Source organism: Rhinopithecus roxellana, chromosome 7 (genome assembly GCF_007565055.1).
Source record: "Rhinopithecus roxellana isolate Shanxi Qingling chromosome 7, ASM756505v1, whole genome shotgun sequence".
NCBI classification, from domain to species: Eukaryota; Metazoa; Chordata; class Mammalia; order Primates; family Cercopithecidae; genus Rhinopithecus; species Rhinopithecus roxellana.
The window spans coordinates 118,384,871-118,404,800 of record NC_044555.1 but is presented as its reverse complement, the minus strand read 5'-3'; the positions used below and the strand labels follow the sequence as shown (position 1 = coordinate 118,404,800).

The following is a 19,930-nucleotide window of genomic DNA, read 5'->3' as shown; positions in this document are numbered from 1 at the left end:
ATTAGAATTATTGTTCTTTACTATGGCAATGCTTTAGATTAACATTTTGTTTCAAAGTTTATTTTCTAAAAAGGTTAATTCCTTAAAATTAATTCAGATACCACTTTACTCAAGATTACAGCAGTACAGTATAAGAAACTTTATCATCAGTACAGTGTAAGAAACTTTATCATATCCCTGCCGCTAAGCCTTTTCTAGTTGCTAGTTGATGTTTATTATAAAACATGAAACATATCACATGCAACTTTAAACATCCATCAGCTCTCAGTTGAAAATAAGCTTTTCTCCTACTTAATCCCCCAAAAGGTTCCTGATCACTATGAGAAGTTTAACTTCCTCCTCTGTCTTTTCCATTTAGAGTTCTTGTATCCTTTTTATTCTCTTTCCCCAAGGAAAGTATCACTATGAAATCTATAAATCATCCCACTGGGAGGCAGTGTATCACCATGTAAAGAAGTGTTCTAGAATTAGGCAGAACTGGATTCAAAAAGTAAGCTTGGTCACTTATTAGCTGAGTGATCTTGGGCAAGTCTCTTAACAATTCGGAACCTCAGTAAATGACCTCAACAGGGTTGTTGTAAGAAACAAAAAATTAAATGTTAGGGAACCTAGTACAACTTGTCATATAGTAAGAAAATGCTGTAAGTGGTATCCTGTCAATACAAACGTTATCATTAATGCAAAACCAACTATGGGAAACTATTTTTCTTCCAACATCAGCTTTTAAATATGAATACCAATAATGCAATTATAATGCAGGGTTACATTTCTTTAAAAAAAATCGAAGGTTTCAATTCAATTACCATTTGAGAACCTGTATAATATACACTACAATGAAACAAGGATTCAAAATCAGATGAAAACAGTTCCTAGACTGAAAAGTTTAATCTTGTTATAAGTGATAAATCTGGATATTTGCCAATATTGTACATTCAAACACTGTATATACATACATGCACACATAATTGCCTCAAGTTAGAAATCTTTCTTTTTTTTAATTTAATTTCATCTTTTTTTTTTTTTTAAGAGAAAGAGTCACTGTCACCCAGGCTGGAGTGCAGTGGCACAACCTTGGCTCACTGCAGCCTCAACCTCCTGGGCTCAAGTAATCCTCCCATCTCAGCCTCCTAAGTTGCTGAGACTACAGATGTACACTGCCACGCCTGGCTAATTTTTGAATTTTTGGTAGAGACAGGGTCTTGCTATGTTGCCCAGGCTGGTCTGGAACTCCTGGGCTCCTGCCTCTGCCTCCCAAAGTGTTGGAATTATAGGTGTGAGCCACTGCTCCCGGCAGAAACCTATTTTTCTGTAGTAACTTAGAAAACTGCTTCAGTCTAACTTAAAAGGATTAGGAACAGAATATCCTACTATAGGAACTTTTCTAATAAAATCCCATATTGTCCAAATGATCCCTCTGAAATTTTTCAAGCATATTTAGAATACCCCAATATGAATATAACTACTGAATATTCCTCAATGAATAGTAGCACTTTATGCACTGATATTTAATCAAAACTCAGAAAGTACATATATGGCACGGCACAGTGGCTCATGCCTGTAATCTCAGCACTTTGGGAGGCCAAGGTGGGCGGATCACCTGAGGTTGGGAGTTCGAGACCAGCCTGACCAATATGGAGAAACCCCGTCTCTACTAAAAGTACAAAATTAGCTGGACATGGTAGCACATGCCTGTAATCCCAGCTACTCGGGAGGCTGAGGCAGGAGAATTGCTTGAACCCAGGAGGCAGAGGCTGCAGTCCAGCCTGGGCAACAAGAGCAAAACTCCGGCTCAAAAAAAAGTACATATACTCAAAACTGGAAAAATCCATTTGTCATTGACAAGTTTGCTTTTCAAAAACATACCTTCATGCTCCTGTTTCCCTGCCAGCCATGACTACCACCACTTCCTCAATTCTCCTGCCAGGAGTAAAGTCTGAGGAATGTCTTTTGGCCTGAATGAGTGGTGGAAACAGGGAGGGACATATCCCAAAGGAAAAATATTATGGTTTTGCTAATAATATTTCCTACATTTTATCTTCTTCTTTATAATAGTGTAGAAGGGAAATTCTCAAAGGTTCATGTTCCTATTTTTAATACTATTTCTTTAGACCACAAAAAAATGCCTCTAGTTTTGTAAGAAGATATTAAACACGTTCTTTGTAATAATATTTAGCCACCATAAAGTTTGCAAGTTAGGTACAAGGCAGTAGACACACTGGTGAGTGCAAAAATTCTCCTTGCTTTTGAAAGGAGAAAAAGGAAGCATATATTTAGAATACCCCAATATGAATATAACTACTGAATATTCCTCAATGAATAGTAGCACTTTATGCACTGATACTTAATCAAAACTCAGAAAGTACATATATGGCACGGCGCAGTGGCTCATGCCTGTAATCTCAGCACTTTGGGAGGCCAAGCATATTCTAAATATGCTAAGGAAAAAGATTATCGCATTTCCCAATCCTGAAATGGAAGTACTTCAAGTATACCAAACCTCAATCTTTTTTTTTTTTTTTTTTGAGATGGAGTCTCGGTCTGCGGCCCAGGCTAGAGTGCAGTGGCCGGATCTCAGCTCACTGCAAGCTCTGCCTCCCGGGTTTACGCCATTCTCCTGCCTCAGCCTCCCGAGTAGCTGGGACTACAGGCGCCCGCCACCTCGCCCGGCTAGTTTTTTTGTATTTTTTAGTAGAGACGGGGTTTCACCGTGTTAGCCAGGATGGTCTCGATCTGCTGACCTCGTGATCCGCCCGTCTCGGCCTCCCAAAGTGCTGGGATTACAGGCTTGAGCCACCGCGCCCGGCCACCTCAATCATTTTATATGATGGGTGTGTGGGCGAGTGAATGAAATGAAAATCAACTACTAGGCCAGGTGCGGTGGCTCATGCCTGTAATCCCAGCACTATGGGAGGCCAAGGGCGGGTGGATCACGAAGTCAGGAGTTCAAGACCAGCCTGACCAACATGGTGAAACCCTGTCTGTACAAAAAATACAAAAATTAGCCCGGCGTGGTGGCACGCACCTGTAATCCCAGCTACTCAGGAGGCTGAGGCAAGAGAATTGCCTGAACCCAGGAGGCAGAGGTTGCAGTGAGCCAAGATCACGCCACTGCACTCCAGTCTGGGCAACAGAGCGAGACTCCATCTCAAAAAAAAAAAAAGAGGCCGGGCGCGGTGGCTCAAGCCTGTAATCCCAGCACTTTGGGAGGCCGAGACGGGCGGCTCACGAGGTCAGGAGATCGAGACCATCCTGGTCTACACGGTGAAACCCCGTCTCTACTAAAAAATACAAAAAAACTAGCCGGGCGAGATGGCGGGCGCCTGTAGTCCCAGCTACTCGGGAGGCTGAGGCAGGAGAACGGCGTAAACCCGGGAGGCGGAGCTTGCAGTGAGCTGAGATCCGGCCACTGCACTCCAGCCTGGGCGACAGAGCGAGACTCCGTCTCAAAAAAAAAAAAAAAAAAAGAGCTGCCATCTTGCATCCCCGTGTGTGCGCCTAATCTCAGCTGGTCCACCCAAGACCCCCTAAGCACCAACCCTAGTCCCCTGCGCGGCCCCTTATTCGCTCCGACAAGATGAAAGAAACAATCATGAACCAGGAAAAAACTCGCCAAACTGCAGGCACAAGTGCGCATTGGTGGGAAAGAACTGCTCGCAGAAAGAAGGAGGTGGTTCATAGAACAGCCACAGCAGATGATAAAAAACTTCAGTTCTCCTTAAAGAAGTTAGGGGTAAACAATATCTCTGGTATTGAAGAGGTGAATATGTTTACAAACCAAGGAACAGTGATCCACTTTAACAACCCTAAAGTTCAGGCATCTCTGGCAGCGAACACTTTCACCATTACAGGCCATGCTGAGACGAAGCAGCTGACAGAAATGCTACCCAGCATCTTAAACCAGCTTGGTGCAGATAGTCTGACTAGTTTAAGGAGACTGACCGAAGCTCTGCCCAAACAATCTGTGGATGGAAAAGCACCACTTGCTACTGGAGAGGATGATGATGATGAAGTTCCAGATCTTGTGGAGAATTTTGATGAGGCTTCCAAGAATGAGGCAAACCGAATTGAGTCAATTTCTGAAGATAAAACTTGAAGAAGTCACTGGGAGCTGCTATTTTATATTATGACTGCTTCTTAAGAAATTTTTGTTTATGGAACTGATAAAATCTAGATCTCTAATATTTTTAAGCCCAAGCCCCTTGGACACTGCAGCTCTTTTCAGTTTTTGCTTATACACAATTCATTCTTTGCAGCTAATTAAGCCGAAGAAGCCTGGGAATCAAGTGTGAAACAAAGGTTAATAAAGTTCTTTGCCTAGTTAAAAAAAAAAAAAGAAGAAGGTATCAACCTTTGGGTAACAGTAACTGCATATATAAGATGATCATGGGGCCGGGCGCAGTAGCTCACGCCCGTAATCACAGCACTTTGGGAGGCCAAGACGGGCGTTATCACTTGAGCTCAGGAGGTCAACACAAGCCTGGCCAACACAGTGAAACCCTTTCTCTACTAAAAATACAAAAATTAGCCAGGTGTGGTGGCGGGTGCCTGTAACCGCAGCTACTTGGGAGGCTGAGGCAGGAGAATCACTTGAACTCGGGAGGTAGAGGTTTCAGTGAGCCAAGATTGCACCACTACACTCCAGCTTGGCCAACAGAGTAAGGCTCTGTCTCAAAAAAAAAAAAAAAAAAAAAAAAAAAGATCATGGGCTCTTTTAACTTAGTTTATTAACAACCAACCGCCAAAGACTGAAGCATTCCAAGGCTACGTTAAAGCCCTCAGTTGTTTTGTATGTTTTCTCAGTTGTTATTTTTCCCCTAAAGTTTTTCAGTGAAGCCCTAATTTTTCAGTATTTGTCACTAATCTCAAATTAGGAACACAATGTCAAAACTGCATTGATGGCTGGTTTTAGCCCAATATTCTTTAATGTAGAGTAAACCCAATACACAGTATTTCAATAGGTATTTTTTAACACTTCCGTAGTGACAAAGTCCAACTGACTATATTCCCTAAGGGCAGAGACTGTGTAATCTAGTTTACCACTGTATAGCCCATCTTTCATAGGTACTTTTTTTCTTTTTTTTGAGACGGAGTTTCACTCTTGTCGCCCAGGCTAGAGTGCAATGGCGCGATCTCAACTCACTGCAACCTCCACCTTCCAGGTTCAAGCAATTCTCCTGCCTCAGCCTCCCGAATAGCTGGAACTACAGGCATGCGCCACCATGCCAAACTAATTTTGTATTTTTAGTAGAGACGAGGTTTCTCCATGTTGCTCAGGCTAGTCTTGAATTCCCGACCTCAGGTGATCTGCCCACCTCAGCCTCCCAAAGTGCTGGGATTACAGGTGTGAGCCACCACTCCCGGCCTATTTTTTTCTTTTCTTTTCTTTTTTTTTTTTTTTTGAAACGGAGTCTTGCTCTGTTGCCAGGCTGGAGCGCTGTGGCGCAATCTCGGCTCACTGCAATCTCAGCCTCCCCGGTTCAAGCAATTCCCCTGCCTCAGCCACCCGAGTAGCTGGGACAACACGTGCGCGCCACCATGCTAGGCTCGTTTTTTGTATTTTAGTAGAGACGGGGTTTCACCATGTTGGCCAGGATGGTCTCGATCTCCTGACCTCATGCTCTGCCTGCCTCAGCCTCCCAAAGTGCTGGGATTATAGGCACGATGAGCCACCGCACCCGGTCCCCCATAAGTACTTTAAATACCAGCTGATTTTAACAATGAGCCCTAGAGAAACTTATGAAATGCATGTATACAGTTTGAACATAATTTGAGAGGGTTCACAAATCTCCATCCCACCCATGGACCCCAGCTTAAAAACCACCAATATAGTATTTAAAATCCAACTGTATTTCTTTAATTTTATTTTACTACTGTTTTTTATTTTTTGAGTGGGGGTCTCACTCTATCACCCAGGCTGGAGTACAATGTTACGATCTCGGCTCACTGCAACCTCCGCCTCCCAGGCTCAAGTGATCCTCCCACTTCTGCATCCTGAGTAGCTGAGACCACAGGTGAGCGCCACCGCACCAGGCTGATCGGGTTCTTTTTTTTTTTTTGTATTTTTGGTAGAGGGGGCGTTTTACCATGTTGCCCAAGCTGGTCTCGAACTCCTGAGCTCAAGTGATCCACCAGCCTCAGCCTCCCAAAATGCTGGGAATACAGGCATGAACCACCTAGCCCGGCCCATTAATCTTATATAATAAATCAAATCTCCCCAAAATAACCTTTTGTCTCCCATAGTCACTACACAGGCCACAAATTCCTTCATATGGTCAGAAATGCAGTCCCCCTTCAAGCTATATCTTGTCTCATAATGGTTTCAATTAACTAAATAAAAGACCTTAAAAATTAAACGGACCTATTTAATGATAGTGACACCAACAAAACTTCCAAACGTCAACCAGCTAGAGGGAAAAAAAAAACACAAATTACTCAATGAACTATTAAAATAGCCAAGTATGAAAACAAAACTGGAAGTGCCCTTAAGATCAGATACTACCATTCACTCCCACTCAAAGGAAAAGAAAAAAAAAAGATCTTAGTTTACAATACAGTTGTTTCCACAATTGTGCCAAAATAACTTCTCCACATTTGAATTCACCTTCAGTAATATTTTTTGAGGTGACAGCACAAGCATAAACAGGCCAGAAACATAAAATAGCTTTAAAAATCTCAATAAAAGAGGAATATTTATTTTATGAAATGACATATCAATCTCTATAAGACTTAACTCTCAAACTATGCTACAGAATCAGTTTACCTTCAAAAGTCTCTAAACTGGATCTTTTTCTTTCTTTTCTAGTAACACTTCTCCCTAGTCACAAAAGGATTCATCTTCTTTCTACTGTCTTCTCAGAAAAAATTTCTACAATCCACATTTCTTCCTAAGAAAATGGTAAAGGGAACCTGAATAACACGTATTGCTTATCTTAGAGTTTTGTTTTAACTTAGGTGGCCCTCAGGAAAGTTGCTTTTCAACATTAAGACAATATAATCACCTCAGTCTAACAGCCACTTGAAAAAAATTCAACTGGAAATTCTCCTGGATTTTAAAAAAAACACTATCTTGTCTTTTTACTATTGACCATGTACCAATAAAAACTCCCCCAAAAGGGTAAAAGTAAACAAACTCCCAGAATATGGCAATTTAAAATAATTTAAATCACTTTCATTCCCACGGAAATCCCTACAGGTCCTATTTTATTTTATTTTATTTTATTTTATTTTATTTTATTTTAGAGACAGTCTTGCTCTGTCACCCAGGCTGCAGTGCAGTGACGCGATCTCAGCTCACTGTAACCTCCACCCCCAGGTTCAGGGGGTTCTCCTGCCTCAGCCTCCCAAGAAGCTGGGATTACAAGCACACGCCACCACACCTGGCTAATTTTTATGTTTTTGGTAGAGATGGGGTTTCACCATGTTGGCTAGGCTGGTCTTGAACTCCTGACTCAGGTGCTCCACCTGCCTCGGCCTCCCAAAGTGCTGGTATTACAGGCATGAGCCACCGTGCCCAGCCTCTACAGAGGTTTTAAATCCCTTCTTACTGCTTACTAAGTGGGCAAGTTATTTGGTCTCTCTATGCTTCAGTTTCTTCTGAAAAAGAAGGTATTAATTAGGGTCATCATACATCCTTTCTCTCAAACAGTCCTAGTTTCTGCTATTATCTCAGCATGCCATTCGGTGAGTGCCCCCTTTCACTCACTCTTCACTTGATCTTAGCCAAAAGGCCAAGAAGCAATCCCTTTCAGGCTCAAAAGTATCCTAGATTGAACAACAAATAATATGGTCACCCAACCTCATAGAGTTATGAAGATAAAGTAAGCTAATACACACAAAGCATGTTTTAAGAATATCTGGCATATGGTAAGAGTTCAGTTAGTATTAGTTCTTGTTAATGTTAGTCACTGTCAGTGACTTTTTATAGAAGATTTTGAACTGTATAATGAACAGTGCTCCCACAATATTCCTTCTTATAAATAAAATGATGCACACATTAAATTCTTCCAAAAAACTAAGCAGCACTAACTGCTTGAAATCAACACTAACCAATTTATCCCACAGCAATAGCAGTATCAACAGCATTCACATTGTATCACAAATTGTAATAGAGGCCATATTAGAGTTACTAACAGGAAAGTGACAGTGAAAAGTAAAACTTTATTTAGTGCCAAACCAAGTCCCTTAATATCTAGCAGCCTTTCTCAACCAGTGTTCCTCATGTTTAACTACAGAACTCAGAAAATGACTTGACTACAGAACTCAGAAAATGACTTGAGTGACTATTTCCTGAAGTCTCCCAAGAATGATACCTAACTAATATCTTTCTAGATGTGCAGGGGAGAAACTAATTTATAATATATGATGGATGCCTTGGGGAGTAATTCTGTCATGGAACACCAGTTCTTGATTTTCTTGGAATACAAAGGGGGAAATATGGATGAAAAGACTCCTCAATGAACAAAGAGTCTAAGACTGCTTGCTGTTCATCACCTGAGAAAAAAGTATTTCCTACATGTTAAAGCTTAAAGGAATGATCAATATAAATATATAAATTTGACTCATGGCAATGAAAAGCACAAATAGATGTATTTGGCTTTCCTTGTCTCCACAAATTTATCTTAGGTCAGAAGTCCAACATCCAGAATTCCTTCAGATAAAAAAAACTTCAGTTACAATTAAAAAAAAAAAAAAGAAAAAGAAAAAAAAACAAGAAGACTGGGCGCAGTGGCTCACGGCTGGAATCCTAGCACTTTAGGAGGTGGAGATGGGTGGATCACCTGAGGTTGGGAGTTTCAGACCAGTCTGGCCAACATGGGGAAATCCCATCTCTACCAAAAACACAAAAAATTAGCCGGGTGTGGTGGCACACGCCTGTAGTCCCTGCTACTTGGGAGGCTGAGGCGAGGGAATCGCTTGAACCTGGGAGGTGGAGGTTGCAGTGAGCCCATCGTGCAACTGCACCACAGCCTGGGCAACAAGAGCGACACTCCGTCTAGGGGGGAAAAAAAACAGAAAGGAAAAAGAAAACTAAGACTAAGATACCAATCACTAATGAACCTAGTAACTTGGGGCCCTGATATTAACTATTTATCACCTGATAACAGTAACAACAAGAAAACTTAATAGTGAAAGATGAACTAAAATAGGAAGTATAAGCAAACAGGAGACATTAATAGAATAAAAAAGAATTTTTAAGGTACAATTAGATAACAAAAAATCCCCCTAAAGAACCAGAGTGCTGAATTAGCCTGAACGTTTTACTTCAAATCTAACCACTCAATAAAACAAGCTGAAGGACTGGGGAACATTTCTCAGACACAATCTCCATTTTAAATAGAGCATAAAGGACATAAAAGAAAAAATATCTATGAAATCATTTCATGTCTCATATGATTTCCCCCCAAAAAATTCAAGAATATAATTCATTATTCCAAAAACTTTAATAAGCATAAGCAAACAAAATCAATGCTTAGATTTACTTCAACTACTTCTATTACTATTAGAAGACAATATAGACCTCAGGCAGCAATTCATCTGACTCCGGGTAAAAATCTGTATTTACCTTGCACTATACATGAAAAAGAGTCTTGATTTTGTAAAATTAAAATAAGAATGCACGGTCTCTGATGACAGATAGCCCAAGACCTAAACCCGGTAAGGGAAACAACTGAGTTTTAACAAAAAAGCACAAAAGTTTTGAGGCCAGGCTAATCAGAGTGTGAATCCAAAGCCGTCAATTATCATCCTGTGACTTGCGACAAGGCATTTACTCTCTAAGAGCGTCAACTTCCCCATGTGTAAAATGATGAGGACCGCCTATCTTGCAAAGTGGTTGAGAAGATTAAACAGAAGATTAAAACAAGGTTACTGGTATTCAGTAGGAACTTAAATAGCAGTTAAACTAAGTTTCTTAGAATGCTTCAGGTTTCAAAAGTTATTCTTGCAAAAACGTAAATAGGACTTGCTTTTCCCCCTCCTTGAACAATGTACAACAGAATTTAAACTTTTTGAGATAAGGCCTTACTCTGTTGCCCAGGATGAAGTGCAAAGGCATGATCATGGCTCACTGCAGCCTCAACCTCCTGGGGTTCAAGTGATCCACCCACCTCAGCCTCCCCAGTAACTGGGGCCACAGGTTGCACAACCACACCCAACTAATTTTTAAATTTTTTTGTAGAGACGGGGTCTCCCTATGTTGCCCAGGCTGGTCTCAAACTCCTGGGCTCAACAGATCTTCCCACCTTGGCCTCCCAAAATGCTGGGATTCAGAGGGTGAGTCACCATGCCCAGCCAACTTATTTCTTATAAAGGAATTTTATCTTTGAATTGTCCCTTAAGTTAGACAGAGCTTACTGAAATCTCCCTAGTTTGTCTCATCAAGCCTACTAATGTATTTCCCAATTAAAATACAGTCATGTGCCATATAATGACATTTTAGCCCACAACAGACTGCATATAAGACAGTGGTCCCAGCCGGGCATGGTGGCTCATGCCTGTAATCCCAGCACTTGGGGAGGCCAAGGCAGGCAGATCACGAGGTCAGGAGTTTGAGACCAGCCTGACCAACATGGTGAAAACCCGTCTCTACTAAAAATACAAAAATTAGCTGGGTGTGGTGGCACGCACCTGTAATCCCAAGCTAATCGGGAGGCTGAGGCAGGAGAATCGCTTGAACTCAGGAGGCAGAGGTTGCGGTGAGCCAAGATCTCGCTACTCCACCCCAGCCTGAGCGACAGAGGGAGATTTCGTCTCAAAAAAAAAAAAAAAAAAAAAAAGACAGTAGTCCCATAAGATTATAAGGGAGCTGCCCTATAGAGATGTATTAATTTTTCTTTTCTACCGTATTTTTATTGTATCTTTTTTGTTTTCAAACACAAACACTTACCACTGTGTTATAACCGCCTACGATATTCAGTACAGCAACATGCTGTACAGGATTGTAGCCTAGGAGCAACAGGCAATACCATATGGCATAGGTGTGTAGTAGGCTATTCCATCTAGGTGTGTGTAAGTACACTGTATGATGCTCACAAACCAAAATCACCTAAAGATGCATTTCTCAGAAGGTATGCCCGCCGTTAAGCAATGCATGACTGTAATAAAAAAGAATAGACCGGCTGGGCACAGTGGCTCACGTCTGTAATCCCAGCACCTTGGGAGGCTGAGGCGGGCAGATCACCTGAGGTCGGGAGTTCGAGACTAGCCTGACCAACACGGAGAAACCCCATCTCTACTAAAAATACAAAATTAGACGGGTGTGGTGGCGCATGCCTGTAATCCCAGCTACTCGGGAGGCTGAGGCAGGAGAATCGCTTGAACCCAGGAGGCAGAGGTTGCAGTGAGCTGAGATCGTGCCCTTGCACTCCAGCCTGGGTGACAAAAGCCAAACTCAGTCTCGAAAAAAGAAAAGAATACACCATTGACATTATTCATCCTCTTTCTTCAGCAGGAGGAATGTAAAACAATTTCAATAATCTCTTCTTGGCCAGGCACAGTAGCTCTGCCTGTAATTCCAGCACTTTGGGAGGCTGTGGTGGGTGGATTACCTGAGGTCAGGAGTTTGAGACCACCCTGGCCAACATGGTGAAACCATGTCTCTACTAAAAACACAAAAAATTAGCTGGGCGTGGTAGCGGGCGCCTGTAATCCCAGCTACTGGGAGGCTGAGGCAGGAGAATCACTTGAACACGAGAGGCAAAGGTTGCAGGGAGCCCAAGATCACGCCACTGCACTCCAGCCTGGGCAACAAGAACAAAACTCGTCTCAATAAATAAATAAATCTCTTCTTGACTTACTACAATAACCATATGTAAAGACTCCTTGGTGTCTACTGGTAAGTATCAAAGATCTATACCAAGCATACATTAAAAACACAATTCAGATAGCAGATTACCACAGCTGCTGAAGATGTGTAGATTTTTAAAAGGCACATACACAAAAATTAGACTCCACCAAGCAACACCACTTACAATGAAGAAATATAAAATTTGGGTAAATTAAACGTAAAGCAGGCAACTCAAGAGACTGAAAAATCAAACTGATAATTTTCCTTTCTCACGTATCTTTGCCGATCAGAACACAGGATAACCATCATTTATGATACACAGAAACATAAAGAATTATTACACAGGGACAGTATTGAACCACGAACTAAAGTCCTGAACATATAGCCAATGCAGAAGAATATAAAGAACTTTTTTATTTTGTAGACTGAGTCTCGCTCTGTCACCCAGGCTAGAACGCAGCGGCGCGATCTCAGCTCACTGCAACCTCTGCCTCAGCCTCCCAAGTAGCTAGGACTACAGACACGCACAACCACGCCCAGCTAATTTTTGTATTTTTAGTAGAGATGGGGGTTTCACCATGTTAGCCAGACTGGTCTTGAACTCCTGATCTCGTGATCCGCCTGCCTCAGCCTCCCAAAGTGCTAGGATTACAGGCGTGAGCCAAGACACCCAGCCAAACACTTTTAAAATAGCCTATGTCTTTAAAGTTCCTTCCTTACTCTCCAACAATCAGTCTATACTGATTGCATATACTCCAACATCAGTATATACTGATGCCCACACCTGAGACTATCCCTTTCCCTTGCTATTCTCCCCAACTCCCAAAATGGTACTCCATTATATAGCAAACTGTACGTTTTAGTTTTTTAATTTTTTTTGAGACAGGGTCTTGCTCTGTTGCCCAGGCTGGGTGCAGTGACACAATCATGGCTTACTGCAGCCTCTATCTACCAGGCTCAGGCAATCCTCCTGCCTCAGCTTCCCAAATAGCTGGGACCACAGGTGTGCACCACCACATCTAATTTTTAAATTGTCTGTAAAGATAGGGTCTCCCTATGTTGCCCAGGCTGGTCTTGAACTCCTTGGGCTCAAGCGATCCTCCCACTTTGGCCTCTCAGCTTCCCAAAGTGTTGGTATTACAGGTGTGAGCCACTGTGCCCGGCCGATTTTGGTTTAAGTTCAAAAGTCAACTTGCAGCATCAAAAACTGAAGTCTGCCATCTATTATAAAGAACCCAAAGCAGAAAGATTATGCTATTCTCTGTTTACTACCTTCCCACATATGACTGTGGGTGGTATCAGTTAAACATGCACAATATTAAGCATTACTAAACTGCGTATTTTCACATCTAACCCTAAATTCCCAAAGGAATAGATCTGAGCCTTAGCCTGTCTCCCAAGCCCATCCCATTTATTTTAATCCATAAGTCCTCAGGTGACCGCAGAAGTCAATAAAGTTGAAAAATAAATGTAGAATTTGATTTCAAGAAAATCTTATTTGAGCGTTTGGGCTTTAAAAAATCCTAACTAAATATACTTGAAAGTTACCAAAGTCATCATGTGTTGGTGTATTAGTTTAGCTATTGCCTCACCACAATAAAATAAATCTGATGCCACAATCCTTACCATCTACTAAGAATATTTGTATATGAATAAAAATTTGAAATATGTCACCTATTTTCCTTTAACATCCTTCTAAAGCTAAAATTCTGAACATGAAATACACAAACAGACTAATGATAACAGTCACAAAATGTCTGTTCCCAGACTGGGGTGAAATTTTGCCATAAATTATATATCCATTATTTTGGATTCCTTTCAGAACTGTGACATATATTTTTAAAATGTATCTCCTAGGGGGGAAAAATAAACCTGACACTGAACGTACAAAACTGCCAAAAAAAAAAAAAGGCACTTACCTTAATAGATTTTAGGAGCAGTTCACGAATACACTAATTAAGGGAGACCAAGGATTTTCATTGCAACACATTTTTACTGTTTGTTAAGAGAATACTGAAATATTTTACATATCAACTTCTAACTAGTTATAGCACCAGATCCTTGGGGCGTGGGGTGATTTAAACCATTTTAAATGTAAACACTCATTTTCATATCAGTTTTAAAAAAAAAAGAATCCACTCCACCCTCTCTGCCAGTCTCTGATACACCTTAGAATACTATAGTTACTTCACAGTGGGAAGGAATAGCTAATAGGTACATTTCTTTTCCAACCCGCTTCTCTACCTAGTCATTAAACACCAAATCCTGAAACTGAATTCAGCTACCTAGATCTTTCTACCAGGAATGTTCCCTGTGGTACCTCAATCCCTTCCACTGTCACTTACTGCAACTGCCAAAGCCCCTCCTATTAATAGTAAATCCCTTTCATACTGACTCACTGTAACTCCAACTTCATGAAATAGACACCAAGCAGAATTTACAAAATTTGCAAATGGAATTTTCCTGTTTTCAAAGAATTAAAAAGGAAACTAAAAGTAGAGCACATTCAGGCTAAATTATAAACATTTAAAGTTCAACCAATTTGTTGAACTTTATTTATGTTGCCTGTTTTATACTAGTTCCTGTTTAAACGTTTTTTTTTTGAAAGTTTTGCCAAGTATTGTGTAATCACTTACACAAGGCTAAACTTCCCATGCAACTAATTTTGACATGTAAATATAAACTTAAGTCATTACCCCCAAGACTGTAAGACAATGTGGAAATTCTTCTGCAAAAAAAAATTTCTCTTAAACTATGGAAATTTTTAACAGCACACACAAAAGTAGAGAGAATGATAGTAACAATGAGCGCTTCTGTATTCATCCAGCTACAATAATCAACTCAAGGCCACCTCTGTTTCACACCTACCTCCTACCCACTCCCTCCTCTCATTATTATCTTCAAAAATAATTAAGAGGAAGATACTATGTTCTCTAAGTACACTTCTACCCAGAGATAGCAAAAGTATCAAAAACTAGGAAGTTAAGAAGTCAAAATCCAACAATGTAACTATACAGCCGCCTTACACAATTCCTTGGTAGGTGATAAATTTAAGAACTCAGTTAAACACAAAGATATAACCATCTTTAAGAATTTTAACAAAGTCCATAAAACCCAAAGGGCATATTTAAAATTATACCTAAAAAGACAAATAGTGAAATGTGATGAAAACGAACTTAAACATTTGCAATTAACTTACTTAACGTGGCACCTTAGTTCAAAACGAAAAAAATCGACTATTTAACATGATGTACCATAAAACTGCAATTCAACCACTTGAAAAACTGCTGAACACTTATATACCTTAAACTGGTCCTTCTGATCCCTAATTATAGATTGATATCAATGTAGAAAGAAAACCAGGCATTTTAACGTTAAGTGGTTGAAAATGTTGAAAATTAACCCCACTGTTCATCGTAAAGTATATGAGAGCAAGCCTAAACTACCTGAATTATATGTCATTAAACAAATGCATCCACTTCCCAGGGCCTTTTTTTAACAAAATAAGTTCACATATACCCTTAAACGTAACGCGCTAGGCTACAGACAGAATTAGGAGACCGCCTCCTGCTTTTGCTCCTAACCAATACGCAGAGAGAGAAGGTTGGCAGAAAAGTGCTGCGAGGACAGTAACAAACACCAGCAGCTCCCGAGCAGGCCCTGCTAGAGCCAGGAATGACGCACTTCGGTAACCCGACTCTTTCTCCCCTCCACCCCCGCCCCCAGCAGCGGTGCTGACACCGCCAACAGCCCGGAGTAGGAAAAAAGACAACAGAAAAAAGGCAGAGGTTGGACCGCACTAGGTTTCATCAAGAAACCTCGATTATTCCTCTTTCGACACTAACCACTAGGACTAAACAGGAAAAGAAGCTTCGTGCTTAAGCAAGTCCCATCATGGTGGTTTAAGAGTCACTAAATTAAGCTGATAATGAGTCCAATCCACAGAGACAAATACAGGGTGTGGCTGCTGTGAAATACGGCGGTCCGTGGGAGAAAAGGGGTATGGAATTTACACTCCAGTGTGAAGGGAAGATGGGGCTTTACGGTGGGAGAAGGGGGTGGCCCGCGCATTTTAAGGAACCATTGCAAACCAACACAAGCGTCTCGTTTACTTAAATCCAACCTTACAGATCAAAAGTTTCCAATACATATATCATGTAAACTGTAAATTAACATTTAATCCAACACCATGGCCCTCAATTTAAAAACTACATCCAAGAGAAAGAAGGAGGGAGAGAGAAGAGGGGTGGTAAGCAACAACATAAAAAACATTCTAGGCCACGGAAGAGAAAGTCTCACAAACCGGATGAAACTACTAATGCAATATTAAAAATTAAAGCCGAGCACTGAAGCACGAAAATCACACGATAACCCATTACAGTTAAGGATTAAAAATAAAATGACATATGCACCAAGGGGGAGCGGAAACTAAATGTCGAAAGTACAGCGGTTTATAAAAAACTAAAGGCAAAACAAGACATTCTCGCGACGGGGGGAAAAAAGGCCGAAATCAACAATACGTTCACAATTCTAGGCCAAAAGAAAATGGGAACGGGGCTCAAAGTTTTGCGGAACTACTTGATGCTGTTTCCCACACCTTCTCTCTCCCACGGCCCATCCGACCCTTTTCGTCCCCAAATCGCCGTCCGCAGATCTCCGGATCCAGGGGAGAAGAAAAAAGAAAGTCGACCCCGAGCAAGAATAAAAGTGTGGAGTGAAAACGCACAGGCTGCCTACCTGGGGCAAGGATCAGCTCAGTTCGTGCCTTGAGAAAGACAGTGCGGGTGGGGGTGGGAATGAAAAGCAGCACTAAAACTAAAACAAAAGTGGCGCCAAAACCCCCCAACAAACAGCCTTCCACTCCCGCCCTTCCCCCCTCCGCCCATGCCAGGCAGGCAGGGCCCCCTTCGGGGCAAGGTCTGCGCGCGGGGGCCAACACCGCCAGACCCCAGCCGATTTAGAAAATTGTTGCCCGAAGAAAACTGACCGAAGTCGGGCCTCGGAAGGGATGGAGAGATCGATGCCAATCGCCTTCCCCAGCAGTTCCCCCACCACGCGCTGGAGATGATGGGGCGGGGGAGAAGCAGAGGGGCCCGTCACATGAATGTTGTTCCCTCTCTAGGAAGGGAGGAAGAGAGGGAGGGAGGGGGGAGGGAGGGAAGGAAGGAGGGGAAGGGAGAAGGGAGGGGGCACGAGGGAGGGGTGTGATCAGAGTAGATTTTCCCTCGCCTCCCTCGGTCCGAGGCCCAAATATACACAACTGAGCCTCCTTTCTCCCCTCCCCCCAGGTTCCCAGCACCACCATTTTGCTCTCTGCCTTCCCCTCACCGCGACACCGCGCTCTCCCCCACCCCAACCACAGCCTCCCGGCTTTCCTCCCCCGACTACGGCTCGCACCCCACCCCACCTCCAGTTCGGGCTCTCCTAGGCTTATGAGCCTGCCGGAGAAAAGGAACCTAAATCTACTGCTACACAGAGAAGCGGAGCCTCCATCTTGCGCTGCTCCGCGTTCTCCATTTTGGGCCACCCATGGGGGGGGGGGGTCTCCGTAGAGGCCCCGAGGGAGAGTTGGGCGAGGGAAGGAAGAGAAAATCTTCAGCGAGGGTAGTCGAAAAGAAGAGCCCTGCGGTAGAAAGCCACTCTAGGAGTAGGAGGTAGGGAGGAAGGGGGGCTGGAAGTTCCTTGTAAGTGTTGGGGTAGCGACTTGGGGGGAGAAGGGAGAAAGGAGGGCTGGGGGCGCCGCGGGAGCGAGGAAGATCCTCCCGCGTGGACTCTGTCCCCCACTCCATGGCTGCCCCCCATGGGGGCGAAGGAAGCAGAGGGGAAATTCAATGGCAACAGAGTGCCCAACCTTTTTCCCTCCCAACTCCTCTCTCTCGCCCTGTTTCAACCATACACACCTCACGGTGGGCCCCGCGCCCTCCGGGTGCCCCTCCAAACTTCTAGAAGCTTCGCCTCCGCCATTTTATAACTTACCTCCCCCCTCAGCGTACACAGAGGCAGCAACGAGACTGTTCGCCTCCCCCACTCCTTCTTTCTCAGGCCGGGGGCTTCTTCACCCCTGGGCTGGTACAAGATATTTTTCCCCTTCCTCTTCTTTACACCCTCGAATTCTACTCAGGGACGGAAGCTCCCGCGGTTCTAGAGCGGTGGGGGGTTTTGAAAGTGGCGGTCGGATCCGGCGGGGTTTTTTTTTTTCTTTTTCTTTTTTTTTTTTTTTTTTTTTTTTTTTTTTTTTTTTTTTTTTTGGTGGCGCTTCGGGATTGTTTGGGGTGTTCGCTCTTCGGCGACTTGGAGGCGAATGGAACGCGCAGGCGCCATCTGTCGGCCACGAACCCGCGCCCGGCTCCCGTTGGGAGGGAGCGGCATCTAGCGGCAGAGAGTTGCCACTGCAACGCCTGGCTCCCAGCCCTCCCACCCAGCGTCCTCCTCCCAGTCACCGACCAATCGTGGCCCACTGACTCTCGGGTTCAGCGTCTCCGACGCCGCCCGCAAACCAGGCGCCCGCAGGGGCGCGCCACCGAGTGGGATAAACAAGGTGCCGTGCCCGCGCCTGACTTACTCAGTCGTTTGGCCGCCCTTCCGCCGCGGACCCGATCGAGCCGCGGTTTTTCTGTCTTTAGTGAGGTGTCGAGGGGAGGGCGGTAAGAATGTCCGGCGGAGCCCCGGGCCGTGGGAATCCAGAGGCTGGCTGGACTCGCTCGGGGACTCGTTCCCCGGGCCCCTGCGCTCCTCGCGCGGCGCTAAGGTGGCAGCCTAGTCGGGCATCACCCTTCGAAGTCCCCTCTTCTGACACACCCCAGCGAGGGGCCTGTGGCCCTAGTTCCCGGACCTTCAATGAATGCCCCCTTGTCCCTACCCTTTCCCACCAGAAGAACCCAACTCGCTTAACTCTGGCACCTGATCCTAAGTGGTTTAATGGGGCTGCTTGGGCTAGATCGGGGGCGGAATAGTAGTTGGTTTTGTTTTGTTTTTTGCTTCGGGTGTGGAGAGAGAGCGAGCTGATTCTCTACCAGGAAGACCTGGCCCTGGAAAAGAAAGAAAAATTGTTTTGCTTTACAGCCCACTGGTCCCGTGTCCGAGAAAACGTGGTCTCCAGGGTCTAGGAGTCCTAAGGAACTGGACTACTAGGCTAGGCCGGGCGCTCGACCAATTTGTTCGCCACTCTCGGGGCAGGGGAAGAGATACGACCGAGCGAAGTGGAGGGAAATCGAAATTTGGGCAAAGGAGTGTGGGGGGACCCCGCCTCACCCGCGCATCCACTGGCTTCCTGGGCGGGGGCAGCAGCGCAAAATTGTTGAGAATTTAGGTTACTTCGCATCCTGCCTTCCCAACCCTCCCCCAAGATGTTTGAAGTGCGAAAAGACCCTTTCTGCTCCTCCGACCCCTGTTAACTAAAATATTTGTCACCCTTATTTTTTTTATTTGTTTCGAATCCAGTGTACTGGACCTTTGACCGCCAAGAGCTCTTTACTCGGGGGAGAAAAACTCGGGGAGGGCCTATCCCATCCAAAGCGCCGCTTTTTCCTTGGACAGGAAGAAGTGACCTATTACAATGTCTCCATTGCTGTTATAGAAGTTCGTAGATTCATAAAATAGTGTTTGCTTAAGAAGTCTTCGTTTCTGTTCCTTTTGTGAAATTTTGGTTAAAATATTTCTTAAATGTTAAACTACATTTCAATTAGAAGAAAAGGAATAAAACGTATTAATAGCAAAACAAATATTCCAACTGAGAAATAGGGTGAGCCCTGTGTAAATCATGAAACCTTCACCCCGATATCACTTCTAAAACATTCCTAATGCAATAAAACGATTATTTTCAGTCCTTAAATTATATTCATATCTCTTGTTAGTTTCTCTCCCATCCTCTGTGCTTATTGTTTTTACTGCAACTTTACAAAAAGAGTTATAGTATATTTAATCAACTGGACAATAAAAGTTAAACAGAAACATCTAAATATCAATAACAAGAAGTAAAATCTGAGACATTTGTACTTACCTCTAAAGCTTTGGAGAGTGGAATACTATTCAAAATAAATTTCCATTTCTTTTATAGACCATCTTTGGTAGAATGCTATACAGTTTTTAATAGATTCAAGTTACAGAATGATGCAGCTAGAACATTAAATAGAGAGTAGTGGAAAA

At 43.3% G+C, this 19,930-nt stretch overlaps 2 protein-coding genes and 1 pseudogene across 7 annotated transcripts in view; 2 read left to right on the top strand and 1 right to left on the bottom strand.

Moving 5' to 3' along the window:
* STAG2 (stromal antigen 2) overlaps positions 1-18,047 on the bottom strand; it is a 145,940-nt gene extending 127,893 nt beyond the window's left edge. Inside the window, exon 1 of one of the 5 annotated variants that reach the window (XM_030933754.1) lies at positions 17,762-18,047. The gene's annotated coding sequence lies outside the window, so the exon portion shown is untranslated. Of the gene's footprint in view, positions 1-16,522; positions 16,629-16,772; positions 16,924-17,192; positions 17,308-17,761 lie in introns of those variants that run through there. The other 4 variants (XM_030933755.1, XM_010354601.1, XM_010354598.2 and 1 more) reach the window with 4 other exon arrangements.
* On the top strand, positions 3,575-4,093 carry LOC115898659 (annotated as a pseudogene). Its single transcript, XR_004058319.1, has one exon. The product of XR_004058319.1 is annotated as a transcription factor BTF3 pseudogene (transcript).
* Positions 17,209-19,380, top strand: LOC115898660. Its single transcript, XM_030933757.1, has 2 exons — positions 17,209-17,439; positions 18,848-19,380. The coding sequence occupies exons 1-2, from the start codon at positions 17,315-17,317 to the stop codon at positions 19,092-19,094; spliced, it is 372 nt and encodes a 123-aa protein (XP_030789617.1). The 5' UTR covers positions 17,209-17,314; the 3' UTR covers positions 19,095-19,380.
* The last annotated feature ends 550 nt before the right edge of the window (positions 19,381-19,930 follow it).